This window comes from Heliconius melpomene, chromosome 1 (assembly GCF_056956725.1).
Source record: "Heliconius melpomene rosina isolate 202511_hmr_F chromosome 1, ASM5695672v1, whole genome shotgun sequence".
In the NCBI taxonomy this organism is placed as follows: domain Eukaryota; kingdom Metazoa; phylum Arthropoda; class Insecta; order Lepidoptera; family Nymphalidae; genus Heliconius; species Heliconius melpomene.
In genome coordinates, this window is record NC_140389.1 from 17,197,507 (window position 1) to 17,215,043 (window position 17,537).

At 34.6% G+C, this 17,537-nt stretch overlaps 1 protein-coding gene across 3 annotated transcripts in view; it reads right to left on the reverse strand.

Annotated features, from left to right (window-relative positions):
- Positions 1–4,113: 4,113 nt before the first annotated feature.
- The window catches only part of LOC146541823 (neuroligin-4, X-linked-like), a 107,648-nt gene continuing 94,224 nt past the window's right edge, over positions 4,114–17,537 (reverse strand). For 2 of the 3 annotated variants that reach the window (XM_085194311.1, XM_085194315.1), the window contains exons 12-15: positions 10,710–10,896; positions 9,406–9,533; positions 8,109–8,266; positions 4,114–6,966 (exon numbers count right to left, since the gene is read on the reverse strand). In XM_085194311.1, the coding sequence (XP_085050437.1) occupies positions 6,877–6,966; positions 8,109–8,266; positions 9,406–9,533; positions 10,710–10,896 (563 nt within the window). In that variant the 3' untranslated portion in view covers positions 4,114–6,876. Of the gene's footprint in view, positions 6,972–8,108; positions 8,267–9,405; positions 9,534–10,709; positions 10,897–17,537 lie in introns of all 3 variants that reach the window. The other variant, XM_085194322.1, reaches the window with a different exon arrangement.

Consider the following 17,537-nt stretch of genomic DNA (forward strand, 5'->3'; position numbering starts at 1 on the left):
GCAAAGTGCGGCGTTGAGTTCTGCCACTCAATTAGTAATGCCCCTAAAATTGGGCGGAAAGTGAGGTATATAAATATCTCTGTCTATATGCGAGATACAGTGAGAAGCTTATTATTATACTATAACTCTGAAATTTTCTATTTTGCTTATTCGTAGATATATTCATAGTAATGTAATTCTTTTTGCTACTTCACTTGCAAAGTTAACCTCTACCGTAACACGTTACGATCGTAAATCAATCCCACGGACCGACATCAGACCCTTTGAAATGGACGCTCTAGTTCCAGCTCCAGTACTAACATTGCATATTTGTTGTACCAGAATGACTGATTGCGAAGAGTAATCACTTACAGTAGCACACGTAAATCACGGAGCATATTACACTCAAATCTCTTTGTGACTATTATGTGTTCATTATGTCTGTTGTCTCTTCAGCCTAATGTTCCATATCTCGTTGCCCGGCTTCGCCTGCAGTCGCATGGAAACAGCTGAAACTTGTGTATGATATATGCTTAGTGCTGGAGGTGGCTCTGACCAGATGCATTTAGGATATAGTCTTATAAATTCACAATTTAACGCATAAATAATCTTTCATATCGAACGAGTAGTTCTCGTTTTTTGTAAATATTTGTATTCCATTAAAGTTCTCCAAAAACCAATAAATTTATAAAGACGAAAGATATGCACTGTCTAATCGACTCGCAAAATCATCTATTAGAGAGACTATTAATAGCAATACGATATTCTGCCATCGAACTATTACTTGTAAAGGGTCTAAGTGATAAATTGCCTCCGAGGGAATGCTTAGGCGCCAGCTCTTATCAGCAGTCTAACAGAGGACGATTTGCATTACACGTTAAAGCGTATATTAGTATGACATATAGTATATTTGTAAAAAATACTTTCATTTTAAAAGAGATTATTTTTTCTTTAAATTGTAATTAGAGGCATATATGGCGTGTAGATAAAGAACGACAGCTCAGCAACTTCTTTAACCGGATATGTATCTTTAAATATAAATATTATTATCCTAAAATAAAGTTATGTTTAAACCATCTTGTTTACTTTAATACAGTTGCGACACAATGGCGTCCCTTTAATCTAATTATAATGTAAATTTTTTAATAACATATTTTTTTGTTTTCTTTTAGTTTTACGCCGTATTCCGCACATAGCAAGCAGGTGGAACCTAGGAATCCAATGTTAGGGCACTCCGGTCCCTTTAAAAACTTTCCGCCCAATTCTGAAGGCCACGCGTTACCAGAGACGAAAGGGCGAAAATTAAAATTAGAATTACTTAATTTTTTTCGAGTGGGAATCGATCCCACAACCTGTCGCATTTCCATTCGCGCGGTTCTCTACAGTTTACAGTCGCAGTCGCGTCTGCTCCACGTCAGGCGTCAATATTCATTTATAAATAAATAAATATATATTAGTATTACCATTTTTCTATCTATAAAAAGCATAAAACAACATAAATCGATATAAATGGGTCTCTATGTCAATAGTATAATAGAATGTCTTATGGTGGACTCGAGGCGGTCTCTTTGAAAGCGTGATTGATTGTCATTCGCCAGTATCCGGGATCCGTACTCGATCATAAATTAACTTAACTGCACTCTCGCGTCTCGGAAAATAAGAAAGAATTTCGGAAAAAGAAGAAAGAGATATTTCAGAAAGAGATGGTTTTGTTTTAGCTTTTTGCTGTATACCGTATATCGCGGGGTAGAGAAACTAGTATTGGGATACTACGTTACCCACGCACCGCCCAATGTTCGAGATATGGCGTGTTCGTTCCTCAGGTGGGAATCAAGTCCGCAACTGTTCTAGTCACAGTTACAATATCATTATTTTAGTATTGTTTTCTTGGTGCTTAGTGAACTGAGTATAGTAACACCAGGTTCCCTATCCTGGGACACAGCGTGAAGTATTTTAAAAAGATAAGCTTCACTTATAGATTTGAACCTATTGTCATCACATATACTGTGCTACAATAGTGTAAGTAATAGATAATATCATGTCCTAAAGAAAAATCTAAATTAAATTTATTAAAAAATAACACGCAATGCCTCTAGAATTCGGCAGAAAATGGGGAATGGAATGTCTTAACACTAGGTTCCCTCTGCCTACTCGCTGTTTGTGGGATACAGCGTAAAACTGTCTTTTTTTCTTTTCTCAGTGACATTTATGTACCTATAACGCTTAAAACAAAATCGTTATAATATTTTCTTACACAAAAATGAAGCTCAGCTTTTATTAACAAAAGTATTATAATTAAGATTATAATTATTTTTTTAAAATATAATTGTGGAGTTCCTCGCCAGAGGCGCGTCCGCTGTTTATTTCACTGATGAAAATTGACTTTCGTTAATGAACACGATTTTAAAACGTCCGCCCAATTGAATGAATGTGGTGTGGATTTCTTTTATGTTTTTATATGCTATGAAGTTTTTAAAATTTTATGAAAAAAATATTTTCGTTTTCTTAATTTTCTTTGTGTTTTCTTATTTTTGCGCCAAAATATTGTATATTTCATGATATTAAAATGGAGTAGAGTAACAAAATAGATATGGAGCCAAACACAATTTTAAAATCCTCCACACTCTTGGTATTAGTTAAATGTTTGTGTGCCGGGATATCGAGAGGAACAACGAAACCTCCTCTGCTTGTGACAGGAAATGATGACCGTCCACGTAGTGTTCATATGAAAAAGGCGGTGAAAGAAGTAAGGGAAAGAAATTCAAAGAAATCCTTTCCGGAAACAAAACATTTTATTTTGGAAGATGAAGATAGCACCTAGTAGCATGTCGCGTATTTTAAAAGATGACTACTGAACATGGCAAAATTTTACAATTGAGGAATATTTTAACGGACAAAACGGCTTCCCAATTAGTCAACAGAGTACAGCATTATCCGACTTCAGTGATGGTGTGGTGGGGTGTTAACTATGAAGGAATAACTGAGCCGTATTTTTATGAAGGAGGTATTAAAACATCGGCACAAGTGTATCAAGATACCATTCTTGAGAAGGTAGGTAAGTCCCTTAACAACATCATGTTCAATACCAAGAATGGTCCTTTCAGTAAGACTCGGCGGGTCATAAAGCTCGATCCATCCAACTTTGCTTAGAAATGAACGTTCCTGACCTCATCAGAGCTGTAGACTGGCGGTGATCTAGTCTTGTTTTTAATCCACTAATGATTTATGGCCAGTAGTGGCGCAGGGGCATAATTTTTTTGCACTTGGTTCCCAGGAACGGAGTATCTTAACACTAGGTTCCCAGATTTCCTCTGTCTATCCTGGTATGTGCGGCGTCAAGCTAAAAAAATAAGAATCGAACCAAGAAAAAAGATATTTAATGTTAAATAAATTTAATAAAAGATAACAGATAGTATAAATTTAATAAAAGAACAATAGATAAAAGAGGGGAATTCCTAAAAAATATGGAACAATAAAGATCAGTGTAATTTTGTTGGTTCGCTGAGTAGTTACCGGAAGTTGGCGCATTAAAAGTTTCCCTCCTTGATAGGACTTGATAGGGCGATAGCGAAAGAATAGCCTTTGTTACAGCTTGGCCTTATTCTGAAATATACAATGGGAGTTTTGAACTTCCTACTTAATACATAAAAGTACAGGACAGGTACAAGTTGTGTTGTGGACATTGTTTTATTTAATGTTGTAGTAATGTAGCGATTAAATGATGTTTTCATGATGTTTAGTTGAAGTGTCTCTCGTATATAGCAGGTAGCAGGGTAGGTAGAGGAAGTAGTATTAAGCAACTTTATTGTCCATTTTCCACTTGATTTCGAAACATTAGGTACTGAGTGGCGACTCAACGCTGGGATATATCCCATATCGTACCAGAATTAGGAAAGTGAAAGTAATTTAAATATAATTATTTCCCCTAATGGGGATCAAATATAGCAAGCATATAGCAAGGTAAGCAGAGAGATCCTGGAGCTAAGATCCTCCATTCCGCTAGTAAAATAATTCCCCGAATTTGAATCGAGTCCACAACTGTTATTATTATAAATTAAAATCGATTCCTTTCATGTCAGCCTGCAAAATGACTATCAATTCAAAAGGGTAAAGGATGAAAGCAATAATAAAAGATTATATATCAGGAAAAATGGTTTTTATTAAAACCCACGGTCGCCCACGAGAAATGTTATAGTCACAGATATCGACGCTATATACAATATTGTTTGTGGTAGAACAGTTTATTTACAAAAGGTTATTTGATATTTATATAATTATTATAAAATACTCAGTGAACTTAAAAAGCTGAAACTAAAACATAAAAATTCTTAAAAATTTGTTACCAACATCAATTAGACAACAAGCTAAAGAGTTTATTAACTCTCGCCGTTCTCCTTTTTTAAATACTTTAAGAGTGTTTCTAGAAACAATGCCCATAAATGGGATCCATATCGATATATAATCGAACCCATAAAAATCGCATATAATCATTCATTTTTTATTCGCACCATGAAGTCCATACAACATCATACTATAATATTTTGTAAAATAGTAGAGTCACAACAAAGCGTTTGTCAAACACATTGGTCAAAAAACGTAAAATATGATGAAAATCTGAAAATTTCTCAAAATCTACAAATATCCGTAAATTTTACATTAAAATGTCATTGAAAAACCTATGCACATTAACTAAGTATAGAGGTGACTTTATACAAGTGATCTAAATACACGTAGTATGAGGTAAATATATTATGTATGTAGAACATGGATCGGCTCAGAGTGAAAGTGAGGTTATATTTCTCTAATATTACATAATTCACTTTACTTTTACTCGTAGCTCTACGCTTTATTCTACATATAGCAGGGTAGCCAGAGGGCCATAACACTCCGTTTCCCATGCACCCATCCATCAAATAAACTATGAAATTAAACGGAACGGAAACACCACAAAATTAACGATTAATTTATAATGAGATTAAAGACTTAACAAAACAGTAGATTTTTTGGAGTTTGAACGACTACAAAATAAACTGCTTATATTATCGAGCCAACTTTTATCAACCAGCATGGTTTTCAACATTGGGCAATCTGTGCCGTCAAAGGCTCTCTCTATGTCCAACATAAGTATTATATCTTGTTTCTTCAAGAAGCTGTCTGTAACAAGTGTCATCCGGCCGTAGAGATGTAACTGTAGCCTTTCGAGGCTTCAACTGTTCGCGAAGACTTCGTGCATAATAAATGAGAGATCCAAACGTTTATTTTGAGTTCGGACATTTGTATCTGCCACATGTCCCGCGGACCGACAACGCTCAGTGCTGTCCTGGCTCCCTGGCGCGGCGACACGATGCAAGACTACGGCGAGCACCTGATTGAATAAGGTAAGTAGAGTTTTTGTTGACTTTTTATATTTTATAACAATTTTATTTGTTTTACTATTTTAAATTTTAATTATTGTAATATTTATATATATTTTTCCAGATCAACTCGAATCATTTTGTGCTGAACACGTTGTTATGAACGCACTTGCAACCTCGGTTTTTACGGCAGTCCTAAGGTTACGCGAGTTGCGTAGATGGATTTTGGCTTTTGTGAGGCATGCCTTTTTCTTGGCTGTCTTAGCTGTCGCGCTGTTCTTCCTGTTTTCGTGAGGGAGGGAGCTTGCCTTTTTGATTCTGGGGACGGGATGGGGCGTCAGGGAGCTCTGGAGGCTCTGTTGGCTTTCAGGTGTTTGGAACGGCTAATCCTTCAAGGAAACTACTTCCTCTGTGGTTACGGAGTCCGTTCCGTGTTACTATTCTGAGTGGTGTAGAAAGTCACCCAGAAGTCAATGTTAATTTAAAATAATTTGTCAGGCGTAAATTACAGAAAATAAGAATAAAATATATTAAAGGCCTACCGGGTTGAAAATAAAGTTAAAATATGATTTGTTTTGGAAATTTGTAAGCCATTATCAGATTTCTTTTGTATGATCTAGGTTTTTGTTGAAATTAAACTTCTTTTTTACAACTTTTTACTTAATTTTTCACTCTCTTGAAATGTGTGATATATGGGTTGATTTTCTTCTGGTGAAGTGGGTTAGTTCAACAACTAAGAATTATTATAATAATTTAGTAAAATGATTAATAATAAGTAAAAATAGAGTAAATAATATAACATTAGACTTAATTTAAGAACAAAAAAGCAGTACTAAATGAAGATCGCTTTCACTCTAAGCCATATGACAATATCGTCTAAAGACCAACTAACTACCTTAAAAACCCCTAACATTCAGACATCAACTAACATTATAAGTAACGAATTCAAATAAAATATAAAGGAATAACAATTTATATAATTTCCTATGAGACGAACTTTTTTTAAGTTTAATAAATTCAATATTATTTAAAATATCTTCTTGTATAATTTTAAATACAGATATATAGTTGTTGTTAATAAATATTTACGCTACGTAAGGAAAGTATTGAAGGTTCTTTCACTGTCGAGGGGTGAATAAAGTAAATATAAAATCAAAAACTTTCTTCTAAATGTTCACAACCAAAATTCAAAAGCTACAAATCCGGAAACGGAAGTACGAATCACTGCAATTAAGAAAGATAAATGGTAACAATTTGAAAATTATAACTTATATTACAACCGTAACTTGGTCGTTGTATACATAATGTATATATATATAATATTATTTAAGTATATATAAAAAAACTTAAATATTTTATTTAGATTAGACACTAGTTAGTCTTTCGTAGGCGTCAGCCCAACAAACACAGAAGAAACTATTGTAGTCAGTTTCATATCCTCGTACATATTAATGGATTACATCACTCACATTCACAATTTCTTCTTTTATTCATTTTTCCCCACTTATTTTCATAGATTTAGTTAGTTTCTAATTTAAATGGTCTAAAAATCATCTATACAGAGATTTCTTGGATCTGAACGCGCTTTTTGGGCGGCGCAGAGCTCGGTCTCTCTTTTAGTTCTGCCTCGCTGCTGCGCTGTGGAAGGGAGATATGTTAGTAAAATGTCAAAAAATAAAAAAAATTGTGAACTACATAAATGCTATGTACAGAATATGTAAAAAAATATGACGTATTCTTTAGTAGTTTACCGTCTGTATATGGTTAAAATATATAGAGAGTGAATGGGCTATATTAATTTCCTCGCTCTGGTAACAAGACAAAGCGCGTCGTTGAGCTCCTCCACTCATCACGTAACATCTCGAAAATAAGACCGAAAGTAGAGAACGGAGTGTTCCCCTTTAATAAGCGAGATACAGCGGTAAGATGAAACATATTTTAACAATAATAAAAAAAAAAAATGAAATTAATCATTCAAATTAAAAAAGATAAGAAAGGGCTCGGAAAACTGTTTACTCATATACAAAAAGTTATTCATCATAGCGCTTGCAATGATTTTTCACTTGGAAAAATGATCATTATAGCGGATTATTATGAAAACATACTGATTTCCTCATAATGTACTCGCTATACAAGTTGCTATGAGGAGTATACATACTCGTACGTATGTTGATATATACAGTATTGCTACATCATCACCACGCTTCATGCCCTCCATCAATCATTCCGATTTGAGAAATCTTATACTTAATATATATACCTATGTATACTGGTTTTTGCGAAATATCCTTTTCATATTTGTTGCAATGTTTCGTTTAACAGATAAGAAAAAAATATACAAAAGGCATTTTTTTAACTACATGCCTTATCCCGCAACTAGCAAGGCAGACAGATAAAAAAAAGTAATTATAAAATATTTTTTAAATTGATGATCGCATCTTCCGCATACAGTAAGCTAGAGAGATAGGAAATAGTGTTAAGACACTTCGTTCTCTACAATCAGTCTAATTCCGATTTATTACATATTAAATATCAAAAGCTAATACTATGGTTTATTGATATTAGTCTGGTCAGAGCTGAAAATTGTAAATAACTAATATAGGATTTTTTTTGTACGAGTTGAAATCGAACCCACGATCACCGGAATCAAATTTGAATATAAATCTCTTAATTAATGTATTACAGTAGAATTTAAAATAAAGTAATGAAGTAACAATTAACAGTATTAATAAAACACAATAAGGTTAACTTAAATTGTAAAGAGCAATAATGTACCTTGAGTGAGCTTTTGCCGACGGAAGCGTGGGGCGCGTAGGGCGCGAGGGGCGCCGTCACGCCGCACGGGGCCACGGGGGTCACAGCGCCGGGAGGGGTCGACGGGGTCGAGGCCAAAGCACTGGGGGTTGAGGCCCCGCAAGCTCTATGCCCACTCCCTAGTGAGACAACACTCATAGAAATGAGGTAATCAAAATACCAGGACTCTCTTACAAATTAGATACATAGACGTAATTATGTCGAGTTCTAAGTCTAAGTAGAAAATAAAAACAAAATAAAGCTAATATTTTTGAAATAATTAAAAGGGTCCCGCGTTTCTGTAGTGTATATAAAGTATATGTATATCGTCGAGATAAAGCCCGGCAATGCCTCCAGAATTCACCGGTTCCCTCTGCCTATCCTGCTGTGCGTGAAGCTGATTTTATATATAAAAAAGAAGAAATAACGAAGAAGTTTAATCACATCCTCGAGTATCACAACTAAGTAACTGTACTCAACTAGACTCAAGTTTCTGTTCGCTGCACTCATATTCTTAAGTTACCCAACTCACCTTTGAAATATGACGTGCAATATTACTTTATCTCCACAACACCACACCTACTACGTACATATGCAGGTATTTGATAAATTTTCGTCTTTGCCTGTTTTAAGACAAATTTGGAGTACGGGATTACTAAGCGTTGAGACGCCAAGTAGACTAATATGAGACTCAAATTGTACTTTGTTCGCGAGACGAAGTTTATTATCGCATTAATCATTTTGTGTAAATATTACTTTTGATACAAAATGTGCTAAAATTATTTGCTTCTAGCTTCACGCTATATTCCGCATATAGCGCGGTAGGCAGAGGGAACCTGGGAACCTATTGTTAAGATACTCCGTTCCCATTAAGACACTTCCGTATCTTACATTTTGCTGAATTCTGGAGGCACTACTTATTGAATGGTGGAACTCTACGTCGCGCTTTGCCTTATTACCAGGGCGAAGAAATGAAGATATTAAATATTTCATTTCCTCGTGTGGAAATCGAACCTATAACCTATCGCATCTAGTGTTAGTCGCTGTTGAGTACGCAATGCCTCCAGAATTCGGCGAAAAGTGGAGAACAAATTGTCTTAGCACTAGGTTCCCTCTGCCTACGCTGCAGTGTACGGGTTACAGCATGAAGCTGATTTTTCTTATTCAGGATTTGAACTAGAAATTAGCCGACGCATTTAGCCGTGACACTTTACATGTATTTTTTTATAAATATTTGAATAAATTGAAGGACTACAAAATATTAAATTGTTTTTCATACCGTCTCTCCTCGGTCGTCTGTGTGTTCGTCTTTTCCCCCTTTGTAAATATATCCCAGCGAATACTATGAGATTTAGTGCGAGCAAAAAGCAACCCGCACCCACCGTTACCGCCAGCGCTACTGTGTAACTGTGAAAGTATTTGAAACTTGTTATTCACAACGCTATAACTTCTTATTTTCTTAATACAAATCATATAAAATATTTTTTAACAAAATTGGTGTTATTCACACAATTCATTACACAACAATTTGTATTGTTATCATAATAATAAATATACTTCGTTCACTAATAAAGGAGACGCGAAAATATGTTGATGATGCAACTATAACCATTTACACGTGCAATCACAGCACAGTTCTGAATTCTACTACATTGAAATATTTGTACTGGAAGTACTTTCAATAAAAATAAATTAAAAAGTAAAGCACACACAGAAAATGCCACCTGTTTGTAAAAAAAAATTTCTTAAAAGGTTTTTTTACAAAATAATATATATATAAAAAATTCGAAAACACTACAGAAAAAGAACACCGTTCATAATATAATCGGTAACAATATTTCACGTCCATTATTCCTAAATCATCAAAAGATATATCAGCTGAATAGCTTTTACTGAAGTCCAGTTGGAGCTTTTTACTGAACAGAGTTATACATATTAAAACTGAGAATTTCTATGAAATATTACACCATCGCTCGAGTTCAGTTAATTTGGCCGAAGTTCGGTCATCCATAATCATTATCAGTCGTACCCAGAGTCTGAAAAGCTTCAGAAAAATGGAGCCACATTAAGGAGCTTTTTGAGACAGACACAAAAATTGTAGGGAACGCCGTAAGCAGGTAAACACATTAACGAGATTGCTCTCCACGAGATGCGCTTATCAATCTTGTTTAGAGGAACGTTATCAGTTGCGGGTGGGCTTGTTAAGTAATACGAGGTTTAGAACAAATACAAGCAATTTGTGAGCTTTTTTTACTTTCACTGTGTTGCTGTGTTATTTGTAACGTGGGTGAGATATTTTAGTGACAAGATTCTACGTTTTTTATTATCTCTCTCATTTACAGAATGGAATGAAAACGCCCCGTCATTCATACCTTGGGATATATTTCTGAGTGAAGCTCGAAATACTACTGTGTTCATTTCTAATCGTTGTTTGACAAAAAAAATCATAAATTTTTGAATTAAAATATAAACCTTGGAACCTAAACCTAAATACGAATACTAAATGTTAATATTTTTCTCATCGTCAATGTCTGAATAGCACTTTCATTATAAACATATTAAAGTATTTCCTCAAAAGAATACCTGTAATATTGGTTGTCGAGCGTGGTTAGCGAGTCCTCTTTGGGCGGTGTTTGCGCGTCCGGTAGCGCGGCGAGGGCGGGACGCGCGGAGGGGGAAGGTTCGCATTCATCTACTTCCGGTTCTATTTCTTCTGTGCTGTCGACGTCTTCCAAAGTCGGGGTGGTGTAGAGCTCGGGGAATATTTCACCTATATTTATTGGGAATATTACACTTTGTACTCAGTTTTTTTTTAGCTTTAGCTATATTTAGAATATAAAAAGTAGGCAGAGCAAACTTAGTATTAACAACACAAAAGATGATGAATTGGATCATGTTCTCATATTCATATTTATGTGAACATAAAAAGTTGTCTGACCTTACTAACTAACTGACAGACAACGTGCAGCCGGAACTGTGTAGCGTCGTAGAGTAAGCAAATATTAAGAGAGGATTCCTCGATTTTTTTGCGGAAACGGATAAAAATGGACGACGGAACGAACAAAAAATTTATATTTTATAGTTCATGAAAACTCACACATATTGTTGTAGGTGGCCACTTATATTCATGAAAAAAGTATTCAAAATATATTTTCATAACATAGTTGATTTTTTTTATTATGTACTTACATACAATTATGTTTTGGCATTAAGTAAGATAATATTCTATGTATTAATTGTGACAATATTAGAATAAAATAATATTATATGTGTTGAGTGATGAAACACAACGCCGCACTAACTGAACCAAGTGGTCAGTCCCACAATCCTCACGTTCAGCCGTATACGGTATGTTTTATAAGTAAAATATCCTCATAAAGCCCGATACTGCACATATCATCTTCACATGAGTAGCTACATCAAAACAAAAACATTAATATACCTAACTTAACCGAAACTTGGCAACACCGAACACTTATATGAAGACAGAGAGGAGCAATTAATTTAAAGAATACCCTCAAACTATACTAGACGTTACCTCCCAATACGTACATCTCAACGGTACTTTTTATTTATTAAACTTTGAACAACTTTCAGCGCGGAGCAGTATTATTGAGGATATATATTTTTCTTTTTACCCAAAACGAGGAAATGTTTTTGAGAATCATGAATATTTAGGTGAATGGAAGCATTTTTTCGTACTTTCATTCTTTCACTTTCTTGCTAACTATTCAATGTATTTAATTCGTGTTGATGTAAAAAGGAGTATTTTAAGTTCTATATGGATGTTTCTCTATTTGTGCATCAGTTTATTACATCAACCGCCCGCCCGCGGCTTCGCCCGCTTGAACTACATGATTATATATTTAATAAACAGACTTGACTGACAGTCAAATGTGTTGATGTCAATGAATAATTTAATTTACTCGCTCAGAAACAGGACACATAGGACCTACACAATGACCTAACTGTGTTGGAACTATTTCGAATTAATGTAACAGCCAAAGAGTGCATTCAATATTGATTCATTATTTTAAAGTAGGCATAAATATTGTACATCTTATTTACACAGCTTACAGGTAATTAAAACTATATGAAAAACAAATATGTTTTAATTAAAGTACTCTCGAAGCATGAACGAAGTAAGATTAAAAAGAAGCTGATGAAGCCGTATTAATGACTAGCTCGAATTACTCTATAACGGCCTATAGTAAACAAAGCGCCTTCAGAGCAGCGCCTCGTCGATTCCAATATTTTTTATCTTCACTTGATGAAATGCATCTCGTTGAGATTCGTGATTTAGGCTTATTTAAAATTGACCTCTAATTTCTATTTTTAATTTGCTTTACTTGCTCTTTCACTCGGAGGAATGAAATATTTAATATTTTATTTTCCACGCTCTGTTACGATGTAAAGCGCGGCGTTGAGTTTGATTACTCATATGATGCCTCCATAATTCAGCAGATAATGGGGAACGGAAGTGTCATAATACTAGGTTCCCAGGTTCCCTCAGCCTACCCTATAACGTGCAGGATGCAGCGTGAACAGACAAAGAAAAGTAGTGTCCTGATACTCCGTTCTATAGTTTTCGTCCGAATTTAACTCCGCGCCTTGTCTAACCAGAGAGGGTAAAATTGAAATAATTTAAATATAAACATTCACACGAGTCATTTATCGAACCCACAACCACCGTGTTTTTGCAGTGAAACGAAGCCTGCGCAATGATTGCCTCAAAGAAATTATTATATTTAAATGGTATAGTTCCCTTTTTATTATTTACCATTTGTAGGGTTCCGTAACTTTTAAGAAAAAAAAGGAACCAGTAGATTTAGTAGACATAGCAGGGTATTAATCACCACTTGTTTACTATAAATTAGAAAAAAAAACAAATTTTCTTCTCAAAGTTTCAATTACAATAATAAAAACAATTTGTAAAATTATAATGAATATTAAAGTTTGATCAAAAGAGTATCAACAAGGCGCTCTTGTCTCTAAGTCAAACATCAGTTTTACTGGGGCGTGATGGGAAACGGCTGCTTTTGTTTATACATTTTACTTTGAAGAGTTGCCTCAGTTGCCTCAGCCGCCGCTATTATTAACGAAACATCGAGCAAATATTGTGATATCGACAAATTTAACTTGCATTAATTAATGTTTATGTATTACAAAGTTATCTTTCTGACTGTTATATGATTTAGTTTCATTTAGGAATTCAATCTAAAACCTTATATAAAATTAATATCTAAAATAATAATAATTCACGTCTTTTCCCCACAAAGCAAATAAGACAGCAGGAGCATAGTGTTAAGACACTCCATTTCGCACTTTGCACTCAATTTTTCAAGAGTTTGTTATTGATATACCGCCAGGTATTCATGCACTGCAAAAACAATGTAAACAAATCTAAGTATATGTCATATGAATCTCTCTCCCATTAAAATTGATCTGATTTGATGCGGAGTACAAGACCGTAGCGTGACGGAGCGTGACGGAGCGCGGGGGCAGGGGGTTTGTTTGCTCTCATTAAACAGTAATCCGAGCTGCAATTAGTACGGCTTCATTGAATATGTCTACATTTTTAATTTCCTACGCTTTTTTATGTTATTTCCATGTTATGGTTTTTTTCTTTAGATTCGTGCTGTATGCTGCACATAGCGGAGTGGGCAGAGGGAACCTGGGAACCTAGAACCTTATTAAGACACTTCCGTTCCCCGCTTTTTGAAATATATTCTTTTAACGAAATTGTTTGAAAACTACAACAAATATTGTTTTATTTTATTTTTTAAATAAAGAAAAAGCTTAGTGTCAAAGTTATTAAGCTTTCTATTCAAGTTGTCCATTCCTTTCATCTTTTCATGAATAATATAACAAAGATACATAAAAGTTTTCAAAAGTAAAGTGAAGACAGCTGAGAAGATATTCTTCTAATCGGGGAATATTTTTTAGTATCATATTTTTTTCCTATGTAGCACCAAAATTAACTTAGTGTCAGTTTTAACACATTGATTATGGAGTGACAGAAATCAACGTCATCCTTTGTTGTACTCTACTAAAGCAAGGAAATAACAATAATTTAAACATAATTATTCTGCCGAGTGGGGAACACACCCACAACTGTCACGTTTAAAGTTCAACATTCTTCGACTGTGTCTCTGCGTCTCTTTAAATATAGTTTCAGATTTTATTCTGGTTGGTTTTGTTAAAGCTGAAAGAATTGAGTGACAACACTATTATGTATGCCATCATTAAAATATAAAAGTTGAGGGTATCATATCTAACTAAATTCAATACAAATAACTAATTATTTTCATTTCTTTGCTCTTGTAATAAGACATAAGTCCACAAAACAACACGCAACATCTCGCAAATGGACTCTACAGAGCTAGGAACTATTTTCATTTTAGCTCATCCTACTATATGCAAAATACAGGGTGACCATAAAAAGCACAAACAACGTACAAGAGGTAAAAGTGTTCTAACGTACAAGTATCTTATGTCTACACCCTGTCAGCTCTCGACCTGCTGTCGGGCTGCTGCCGGGCTGCTGCCACGTTTGGGAAGATCATTTATAAAACTAGCAGTAGCACTCCATCTTTCTAAATGCTCTTTAGTTTTTGCACTTTTAAAGTGTAAAATACTTTTTGTTCTTTAAACTGTAACTTTAAATACTTTTCATTTGTTATGTATTGTGGTTATTTATTATTATTTTGTTTTTCTTAAGTTTACAACTGCTGCGTTGCAGGTAGGGCAAGTAATAAATACGATTCTCAGATTTTCACCCATTTTAGCGAAAATAACTTGTGGAAATATGCTAAATATAAGGTAAATATTTTTCGAAAACTTATGTTTCAAGCCGTCTAAAAGGTGCAAGTTTCGCTTCGTTCATATTTTTATAAGTTTTATATAAAAAAATTACTTTAAGCATGGAATAACACATTAAAAGGGTAAAGTTTTCTCAATAAAGGAGTTTTTACTCGTGTAAGTACTATTAGTACTTTTTACTTTTACTTTTCAGTATACAATAGAATAAAATCCTAAATTTATAAATCAAAAAGTCGTAGACAGCCTAAAAGTGGATATAATGCAAGATTTTTTTACTTCACATTGTATCAGCATATAAAAAAGTAGGCTGTTGGAGCTGGTCCCCCACTCGCTGCTGAATTATCTAAAAATAGTATGAGCAGCGGAACACTTTAGCGGTTACTTTGTCTTTTTTATCAGAGCGAGGAAATGAAAATAATTCATTCCCCCGAGTGGGGATTAAATTCATAAACAACTCCATAATGAAAGAGATATTTTTCAGATTCACGCTCCTGTACTGCACATGGCTGGGTAGGCAGAGAGAATCTAGGAATCCAGCGTTAAGACACTCCGTTAGCTATTATGACACTTCCATTCCCCACTTGTCTACGAATTCTTGAGGCATTGTGTGTGTAGTGATGGAGCTCAACGCCACGCTTTGTCTCTGTCTGTTTATCAGAGCTAGGAAATGAAAACGTTAAATATATCACTGCCCCGAGTGCCTAATCGATACCTATCGAACTCGCAATAGTCACGCTTACAGTCGCACACTTGAGCCCCTGTGCTCTGGCAGTCTTAGTAATGCAAGAGATAAGTGAAGATAAAGCAAAATACACGCTTATTTGCTCTCATTGCCACCGTATTTGAAGTCAAATCTGTTTAATTAATGAATTCGTAGCACATAGACATATGACGTCATTAGGCTGTCCATTTTCCATTTATAGTGCTAGCAGTTATAAAAGTATTTTTACCTACTGTTATTGTAGAAAATAAATGTGTGTTTTATTATAAAAATATGTACTATATAATAATTACGATAATTTTAGGTGCCCCTGCCTTGCGCGTTGTAACATCGTGGTCTCCAAAGGATAGAAAATAGACAACGATGCACTAAATTTTCCTTTCCCACTTCTAACAAATGTATGACGACCTCGGCCACACTATATTTCCAAAGGCAATCTCCTAATAGTTACTTCAGAAACTTTGTAACTCGGGCAAGAACTAAAAAAGTAGTAAACAATATCATACATCGGCAAACGGAAATTTTGGACTGAAACTATTTTGTTTATATTTATACACCAAAAAGTACCGTAAGTGTTACTCACGGTGACAGGAAACAAAGGAAGTGGGCGAGCTATGTCGTTGCGAAGTGGTCCGCTTATATATAAGTATCATGTAAAAGAAAGATAAAATAGGTGGATAAGTTAAACTCCTTATTGCTTACATAAATCATAGATTTTTTTAAAGAAATATATATTAACTCAACATTTTTTCTATAGCTTCACCCAGCTTCACCCAGCTATCTCAAGTTCAAATAAGTACTTCCAATTTACGTGTTAAGCTGTTATAGGTACATATAAAGCAAACAGCAAATCAAAGCTCGCAAACATCGAGCGGTGCGCTTGGAAATAAAGTTATGCAATCAATTAAAGTGTGTAACCGGCGCAAATTTGTTACCCACGTGCACTGAAATGAGGTCAGGTAGAGCGAGACCTAGAGCTAGAGCTAGAGCTAGAGCTAGAGCTAGAGAGGGAGCCAGAGCTACGCTACGAAGGCGATACAGGTTAAAGCGACTCTTGTGAGCGAAACCTTGTCTTTATTTATTTTGCTTGTAATGTAATACATAGCGTATGAACTGTCAACAGAAGTAGGATTTATAAACATAAGTAGGTGTACGACTTTAACTGTATGTATAGTAGTGTACGTAAGTACCTTATATAACTTCATTTTTTAGAGCGTTTGGACAGTATCCAAAAAGCCTGCGCCCAGCAGGATTCAAACCTGGTGCAGACAACTTAAAATCTAATACACCTTTTTTTAATTACAAGTATATGAATTAGTGATTGCTGTAAGTTTCTTTATTAGATTCAGCGGTGAAGGTTAAGAGTTTATAAAACTTAACTTTTTGGCCCTTTTGGGGATAAGAGGAGACTAATGGAAGGAAATTAAAATAATTCATTTCTCTAGTGAAAATCGAACCCACAACCATCGTGTTAACTGTCAAACGCTATACTATTAAGATACGATGGCCTCTCCATATTTTTCATGAAGAATATATATTTTTAATTTATAATAAGTTCGCCTATTTTTATATAAAACTAGAGTTTAAAAACTATTTATTATTCACTGTTTTTTTATGTTTCATTTGAACTAGTCACCGAAGAAATTGGAGACATTCATTGTGATGTGCTGTTTTATAATTTTTAATGTTTATACTTTTCGGTGAAGAATTGTCTTTTGTTTTGTTTATTGAAGACGGCGGACAAACGCGGACAGGCATTGTTCATCATGAGAGTCTGTTACGCATTTATATTATAATGGTACTTTCATTTTAGAGTGAAATAAAATACTTATAATTAGTTTAGAATATTATTTTATAGTTAACTAGTT